At 49.9% G+C, this 8,585-nt stretch overlaps 1 protein-coding gene across 1 annotated transcript in view; it reads left to right on the forward strand.

Annotated features, from left to right (window-relative positions):
- The window catches only part of ARPC2 (actin related protein 2/3 complex subunit 2), a 31,674-nt gene extending 23,089 nt beyond the window's left edge, over positions 1-8,585 (forward strand). The window contains 4 exon segments of the mRNA NM_001190239.1: positions 2,637-2,763; positions 4,295-4,395; positions 4,977-5,077; positions 7,878-8,585. Coding sequence (NP_001177168.1) covers positions 2,637-2,763; positions 4,295-4,395; positions 4,977-5,077; positions 7,878-7,902 — 354 coding nt within the window. The 3' untranslated portion in view covers positions 7,903-8,585.

Below are 8,585 nucleotides of genomic sequence, written 5' to 3' on the forward strand. Positions count from 1 at the left end.
AAAGATGGCTAGCTGGAGGGAGAAGAAAGAGGCAGTGTTGCTAATATGTATATGACAGAGACACTAAGGAAAACAGAGGGCTGCTGGGCTGGTGGGTTGGTTGGCTTTTCAGTGCCATGTAAGAGGAAACCAAGGAGAAGCAAAGACATGAGATTGCCTAAAGGATAGCCCAGAATCAGAAGCATATTGTTCACCAAATCTGAACTGTATCACTTTCCATATACAGAACTGATGAAATGCTGCCAAGACACCACAGGTTTACAAATACCCCATCTGGTTGTGAACATCACATGTACCAAGGAACTGGAGCCTTCAAGGAGCTTACTAAACACAAGAAAATGCTGGCAGACAGTTACTATCTGTTCTGTTTTCTTCCCCAGGGCTAAAGAGGAAAACTGATAGAAGTTAGAAAACCTCCCACCCCACTTTAGAATGAAAGGTATTTTCCAGAGAAGGGCAATCTCAGAAGCTTTTCTGCTTTAAGAATTTCCGTTTTGGGAGTTCCCGTCGTGGCGCAGTGGTTAACGAATCCGACTAGGAACCATGAGGTTGCGGGTTCGGTCCCTGCCCTTGCTCAGTGGGTTAACGATCCGGCGTTGCCGTGAGCTGTGGTGTAGGTTGCAGACGCGGCTCGGATCCCGCGTTGCTGTGGCTCTGGCGTAGGCCGGTGGCTACAGCTCCGATTCAACCCCTAGCCTGGGAACCTCCATATGCCGCGGGATCGGCCCAAGAAATAGCAACAACAACAACAACAAAAAAAAAGAATTTCCGTTTTGAATGATCTTGGCTCCATTGCTACCTCTCCAAATATTTTTTCCTTTGGGGAGCAAAATTCAAAAGGGAGCTAACCTTAACCCAGTGATGTTAATCTGTTTCCCACCAACCTTTAGAAGCCACACAGTGGGCTCAGAAGGCGGCAGGGTGGTGAAACAGGTAAGATTCCAGACTCCTGAGCATTCGACCTGCTCATGTCTCATCCTTCCTTTGCCCCTTGAGAGCTTGCTGATGAGTGTGTATTCTTTGACCAGCAAATGGAAAAATAGTCCCTACCCTTCCTAAGTCAGCTAGGGTAGAGGTGCTTTCTTTCATTCGGCAAGCCATGTGCTAGCAGCCTCTCTGAAGGGCAGAGGACTAGATACCGAGATGAATAAAAGCAGGATCCTTGGCTTGAGAAACTCAACCTGGTAGGGACACCAGATGCATTAACGAATAGTAAAGTATTGCGGTAGAGGTTTGTAGAAAAGACATGAGAACCCCAATGGGAAAGCTGCCAGCTGCCCTCAGGCTCCTGGAGAAGGTGTTATAGAAGAGGTCTTGTCTGAGCAGCAGTAGAAGAGCACTGCAGACCAAACAGCTGTGTGGCATGCTCTCAGTACTCTTAAAACTTGGAGACCTTGGAAAGCCCTTGGTTCCGTCCTTCTGCCATCACTCCGAATCATCCGGTTCTACTGGCATTGCTGGCAAATCTAGTTCTGTACTTGCAGAGCTGGGTTGAGACAGGGTTGCCTTGTGTCACTTGTCTGCATACATAGGAATGTATGGATTGGGAAAGCTTGAGATTTGGAGATTGGAACACTGGGAGTGGCTTGGTTTTTACATCCTGGGGCATTTTTCTGTAATTTGGTGAGGGTATACACTATTGTCTGTCTTCTGCCCTCAGGAAGGGCTGCAATTTGGTCTCCAGTTCTGATTGATGAATTCTAAGCAGTAACAGGGTCTAAGCTACCTCAGTGAAGCAAGATGCGAGCAAATGCTTAGAGCCCAGAGCAAGCATGGTATTCATGAAACTGAACAAAGTGGAGGTGGGATGAGAGGAGTGACAAAAATTGGTCAGCTCATAAGGGGTTTTGTGTGCAAAGATTAAATGAGTTAAAAGTTTCAACTTGAAGTCTTAACCATGCTAAAGCCTGGGTTTCACTCACTCTGAAATTTTAAAGATTTCCTGAAAAATAGAACCCTTTTCACATTAAATCAAAAGAAACCGGGAGTTCCCGTCGTGGCGCAGTGGTTAACGAATCCGACTAGGAACCATGAGGTTGCGGGTTCGGTCCCTGCCCTTGCTCAGTGGGTTAACGATCCGGCGTTGCCGTGAGCTGTGGTGTAGGTTGCAGACGCGGCTCGGATCCCGCGTTGCTGTGGCTCTGGCGTAGGCCGGTGGCTACAGCTCCAATTCAACCCCTAGCCTGGGAAGCGGCCCAAGAAATAGCAACAACAACAACAAAAGACAAAAAGACAAAAGACAAAAAAAAAAAAAGAAAGAAACCAATAAGCAATAGTCCTTATCCTGAAGGTAATCTGGTTCTCCCAGTGCTTTGCAGTTTGCTGTCTGTGGTCTCCAAAGTGTTTATCACCTCTGTTCTTCCGAAACAAAGACAAAACAAGAGAAAAGGATGGGGATTAACGGTCCTTTTCCTCACTTAGTGAAGATTGAGTACTATGTTATCTCTCCTCTTGGAGTCTGAAGTGCATGGGTGGCAGCCCGCAGTTGTAATATTTCCCATTAAGTGTGGTTTCTTTTTAGCTTCTACTGCTCAGAGGGCTCAGCAGTCATACCCATAGGGCGAACCCCAAAGCCTAAGTTGCTATTCATCTCACACCCCATTCTCTTCTGGTTCCTTTTTGCTTCATCCTGGCAGGAGTTCAAAGAAGGCCGCAGAGCCAGCCACACAGCCCCACAGGTCCTTTTTAGCCACAGGGAACCGCCTCTGGAGCTAAAAGACACTGATGCCGCCGTGGGCGACAACATCGGCTACATTACCTTCGGTGAGTGGCGGGCTTGCACCTTGGTGCCTTTATACTGCAGCTGAAGGGGTGAGGGGGGGCCAGGCATACCAAAGTGTACCTATTGCCGTGACTGTAGCAGGTGAGTCACGGAACACAAACACAGTTTGTGTGCTGTTTTTACACAGTAAGTATTGTCCTTTTCTCCCTGTTTTTCTTAGATCCTAAGTTGGAAAAGGAGGTAGCGATGTCCAGTGTGAGGAGTTAGGGCTGAGCATTGCTCAGCAGCTGGATGGGAACTCTGTCTTTTGGCATTTCTTGTGGTTTTTGCTCATTAGGCCAGATCTCCAGCCCTGATTCACTTACTCCACTTTCCCTGTAAGAGTCACATCTTCTCTTACGGTTGCCCCAGCTTAGCGAGCTGGCTCATCAGGATAACTGACAGGCTAGAATCTCAGCACCTTCACACGCTGCACCTGAGGCCACTAAAATGTCTCCTTCTGTGACGTTTTCTTTAGTTCACCTCTGTGCTGAAGGTGCATCAAGTTTATCAGAGATGAGCAGATTGATTTACCAAATTTCATTAAATCTAAGCTACATATTTTTTTCCCATTACTCCCTTGGACGGTGGGACACAGCTTATAGTTCACAGCCTGTCGCAGTTTAATTGGCAGCATCTCTTTATGGTACGTACACTGATGGTGAATTTACAGTCATTAGCATCTCAGAACCTCCACAGTGTAGTTATATCCTAGTCTGGTGCTCTTTTCTCTTCAGGGTGGTTCACATAGGGGTCCCATCCTTTCTTAGGAGGCATTCCTTTCCATTTCAGCAAAACTGTGCTCAAGGATTTTGCTGATGGTGAGACCACTGAGTAGAGTAGGTGCAGAAAATAGAAGGGATTCCAAGAAGCCAGAGGGCAGGGGTGAAGGTCTGCTTAGGTGCGGGGCTGAGTGACTACATAGAACTTTGGGGGGTTGGGGTGGCGGGAGGGGCTTTTCTCAGCCCCCAGCCCAAGCAGCGTCTCCTGCCCACCCTCATCACGGAGAGCTCAGATCCTTCTCCCTTCATGTATTGCTTTCACCAGAGGCTACGTGATCATCCCTGAGACCTAGTTTCTGTGAAGGTTTTTACTCTGCTTCAGCACCAAGGACCCAGGAAGACAGGCAGGCTTGGTTCTCCAATCCTGACTACTCCATGGTCCATGCAGCTAGCCGGTAGTGTCGTCTTCCAAGAGACTCTGAGCTGCAGAGGCGGGAGCTAGTAGGTGTGTGGCAGACAGAGTAGACTTTAGAACACACACAGCCCCAGGCTCCAGGCCTGCCGCAAACACCAGCACCAACCAAGCCCTGTCCCTGGGAGCCCTGGTTTCCGGCCACGGCCTCATTGGTACTCCCTGCCAGCTGCCTGGTTGTGAGGTTATCCCTCCCTCATCTCAAGGAGCAAACCCTGACAGCTTGGGCACCGGGAAACGAGTAGATGGTCCTTAAGCGGGGAGAGACTATAGGTTCCTGGTCTTCCTGCCCTTTGGCGTTGGTGTTAGACGCTGTTGCCTTGTCTGTGCCCCACCCAGTGCTGTTCCCTCGCCACACCAATGCCAGTGCTCGGGACAATACCATCAACCTGATCCACACGTTCCGGGACTACCTGCACTACCACATCAAGTGCTCGAAGGTGAGTGAGAGCTCCCACAGCACCTCGGCGCCTTTGTTCTGGTCATTGTCTCCACCAGAGCTGATAATGTAAAAAGTCATCTCTGTAGTCTGGGCTGCTGCTGTGAGTTCTACATAGGTGTTTCAAGAGGCTTTGGGAAATCTGTTGGAGTTTCCGTTGTCGCCCAGCAGTAATGAAGCCGACTATTTCCATGAGGTTTCAGGTTCAATCCCTGGCCTCTCTCAGTGGGTTAAGGATCCTGCATTGCCATGAGCTGTGGTATACGCCACAGATGAGGTTCATATCTGGCACTGCTGTCGCCGTGGTGTAGTCTGGCAGCTGTAGCTCCAGTTTGACCCCTGGCCTGGGAACTTCAGGTGCCACAGGTGTGGCCCTAAAAAGAAAAAAAAAAAAAGATACCTTTCTTCATCTCTCCTTCCTCCCCTCCCGTAGCAGAGAGATGAATATATGCTTCCTTGCATGGTCCTGTGTCAGCCCCCAGGGTGGATGTTCCCAGACCTTCCTGATAATTTCTGCCAATGAGAGAAAAGCTCTTTCTAGAACATGATTCTGCTTCAGTAAACTGTTGTGTTTGCCCCCAGGCCTATATTCACACACGTATGCGGGCAAAAACATCTGACTTCCTCAAGGTGCTGAACCGTGCACGCCCAGATGCCGAGAAAAAAGAAATGAAAACAATCACGTGAGTAATGCCATCCTCCAGCGGGACCACCTTCCTTCCTCAGCTCTCCCAGCAGGAGGTAGCGGGTGTCAGTGGCCCAGGTGTCTGGGCAGGAGCTGTGTGGGAGGTAGGCAGGGTTGGGCCTGTAGCTCCTGGCCGACTGAAGAGGGGACGAGCAGGTTTTCACTTCTGAATGGGTTTCCTTGTTTCCATATCTTTGTGAGCAAGGAGAATGGCAGCTAAGAAAAACACAGGGGGACCTTTTTACCAAGATAACCTGCGTTTTCGTTGGGCCTGAGTTGAGAGGTGTTCTTTTTCTTGGTATTTCTTGGAAGGGTTTTTGTTTTCATTTTTGTTTTTTTGTCTTTTAGGGCTGCACCTACAACATATGGAGGTTCCCAGGCTAGGGGTCAAATCGGAACTGTAGCACAGCAGCTCAGGATCCAAGCCGTGTCTGCGATCTACATCACAGCTCATGGCAGCACTGGATCCTTAACCCACTCACTGAGCAAGGCCAGGGATCGATTCTGCGTCCTCATGGATGCTAATCAGGTTCGCTAAGCACTGAGCCACGACAGAAGTCCTTGGCAGGAATTTTTCATGGACAGAAAGTTGCCTTTATCACGGATGGAGGTGATGAGGGGAGCTCTAAAGGCTGTGAGGTTTTGCATGGGGGAGGCCCATGTGATCTAGGGCCTGGATTTTTTTTTTTTTTTTTTTTTTGCCTTTTTTTTCTAGGGCCACTCCCGTGGCATATGGATGTTCCCAGGCTAGGGATCCATTCAGAGCTGTAGCTGTCGGCCTACACCACAGCCATAGCATTGCAAGATCCGAGCTGCATCTGCAACCTGCACCACAGCTCACGGCAATACTGGATCCTTAACCCACTGAGCAAGGCCAGGGATTGAACCCTCAACCTCATGGTTCCTAGTCAGATTCGTTACCACTGAGCCATGACGGGAACTCCTAGGGCCTGGGATTTAGGTCTGTGCCAGGTGCCAGATCTTGGGTCTCCCTCTGGTGAAGTTAGACAGTCCTGTTCTCCAGATAGAGTAATAGGTGCTGAACTGCTATCTTTGGTGCCCATTGAATTAAAAGCCTTGAAGTGAACTAAGCCTCCCTTGACCCCTCACAGCAGTGCACTTGCCAGCACTCAGGGAACCTTTGGTGGATGTGGTGTGCCTAGGGCTTATGGCCCCTCCCCTGGCCTGTGAGGCCTCTCCTGCCAAGCTAGTTTCTCTGCCATCGAACAAGATGGGCGAGTTATCTGACTCTTGGTTGCTTGAGCAGAGGGTTTTCAATCTCAGAAACATTAACATTTAAGTCACCTTCTTTGGGCTTTAGAGACTGCCTCTTTCTCCTTAGGAAGTTGGTACCAGAGACCTTTCTCTGTAGCAACACTGACCCCTGCCCAGAGCCAATGGCATGTTCAGCCCATAACTTGAGCCTCTGCTTAGAGAGAGGTGTCCACGAGCCATGGCAACGCAGTGGCAGCATCATTCCTTCTACTGTGCAGCTTCGTGGCATAGCCTATAATGTGTGGACCTCCCAAGATAGGGAGGCAGGGGACGGTGTGTGCCCTGGGTGACACATGCTCTTGGCTGCCCCTGCAGGACCTTGCCTCCTTCTTGGGGTTTTCAGATTCCCCTTTCCACGCTTGCGTCTCTCACCCATACCACTCTGGTGACATTGAGTGTGAGGCAGCTAATTTAATGCCATTTTCAGGGCCCAGTGGAGAGGCAGGCCATTCAGTAGAGGCCTGGAAGTCAGCCAGCAGCCAGCTACAGCAGAAGGCAGCCTGACCTGGCCAGCCTGTCTCCCTCTGCACAGGAAGGCTGGCCATCATCCGTAATCACGGGCTGTCCATGTCCCCTTCAGCCCTGTAACCGCCCGTCCATTCAGGAGAAGAGCCCACCCGGCAGCAACTGCCATTGCCTGCCAGTGGGCTTCTCCTCTGCCCTGTTCCGCAGCCAGCAGGTGGTCTCGGGGGTCAGTGCAAGGCGAGTGCCATGGATGGGAGATAGGAGAATATGAGTCCTTGGAGTGAGCAGATCACCATAGCCCTCCTCCCTGACACCTAGGGAGAGCACTGTGCCCTTTTCTGTCCTCTGACCTCTCTTTGGCAGAGGTGGGCCCCAGAAAGGAGACGGGGGAGCAGACACCCTGAAAACCAGCTCACGTTCCCAGAGGCTTCTTTACCAAAGGCACACCCTCCGTCTTTGGAACAAGCCTGTTCTCAGAGTTGGCCCTTTTGGGGAAATGCTGGGTGGGACAAGACACCACAACTCAGGAGCCCAAAGTCAGGCAAGCGTCCTGTTATTGAGCACAGTTACCACGTACAACATGGAGCACTGAGAACCTTAGAGGCTTGGAGGGTTGCTTCTTTGAACATCCTACTTTGTGGTGAAAGATCTAAGGAACTGCTGTCCACTAGCCCAGAAAGGTATCAGCTGTATAGAAGGACCTGGAATTCTTGACTGGGAAGAAGGTTGAGCCCAGTCTGAAACCGAGTAGATCTAGGCACCCAGACGCTCTGAGCAAGTGACTCTCCTGTCTAGCTGAGTGCATTTACTGTCCTCCTTGGGCTTAGCACAGCCAGCACCTGGTACCCTTAGGTATTCAGTAGGGAGGAAGAGCTGATGGTCCGTTGCAGTGAAAGCTGGATCTTAGCCTGTGCCTGCAGTTCCTACATGCCTCTGCCTGAGGAACTTCTGCGCCCTCGTGTTTGCTGTCTCTTCAGGATCCCATCCCCAGCCCAAGTGTGGGGTGGAAGGAAGGGTGAGCAGAGACTGGTGTTCACACTTCCTGTCTGCTTTCGCAGGGGGAAGACGTTTTCATCCCGCTAACTCTTGGGAACGGGAAGAGGAAGCGACCGGCGGCTGAAGGCTGGAAGACTTGCTACTGGATAATCGTAGCTTTTAATGTTGCACCTCTTCAGGTTCTTAAGGGATTCTCCGTTTTGGTTCCATTTTGTACACGTTTGGAAAATAATCTGCAAAAACGAGCTGTGCTTGCAAGGACTTCATGGTTCCCAAGAATTAAGAGGAAAAAAAGGAATTCCACTTGATCAACTTAATTCCTTTTCTTTATCTTCCCTCCCTCACTCCCCCTACCCTCCCCCCTCTTTTCCAAGCTGTTTTGCTTTGCAATATGTTACTGGTAATGAGTTGCAGGTTAATGCAATCTTAACTTGTTTTCTCCTAAGTATTTGAGTTCAAAACTCCTGTATCTAAAGAAATACGGTTGGGGTCATTAATAAAGAAAATCTTTCTATCTTACATGAGAATTCACTGGGTTTCTAGACTGTGAGTCTGCAAACCTGCACCAGAAAAGCTGAGGTTCAGGACACCCCCTACCCCGCCCCACCCCCACCAGCCTCCCCATAGAAAGAATGGCTTGCTGTGAGCTCTTAGTTGGCATTTCTGAGTAAACTTGAACATGCTCACATTAGAGCTTGGTTTGCTAAGTCTGTCCAGCTGTGACTGAGAAGCTCCCAGGACAGTGATACGCGCTTTTAAAGTGTTCTATG

The sequence above is a fragment of the Sus scrofa genome, chromosome 15, assembly GCF_000003025.6.
Source record: "Sus scrofa isolate TJ Tabasco breed Duroc chromosome 15, Sscrofa11.1, whole genome shotgun sequence".
NCBI classification, from domain to species: domain Eukaryota; kingdom Metazoa; phylum Chordata; class Mammalia; order Artiodactyla; family Suidae; genus Sus; species Sus scrofa.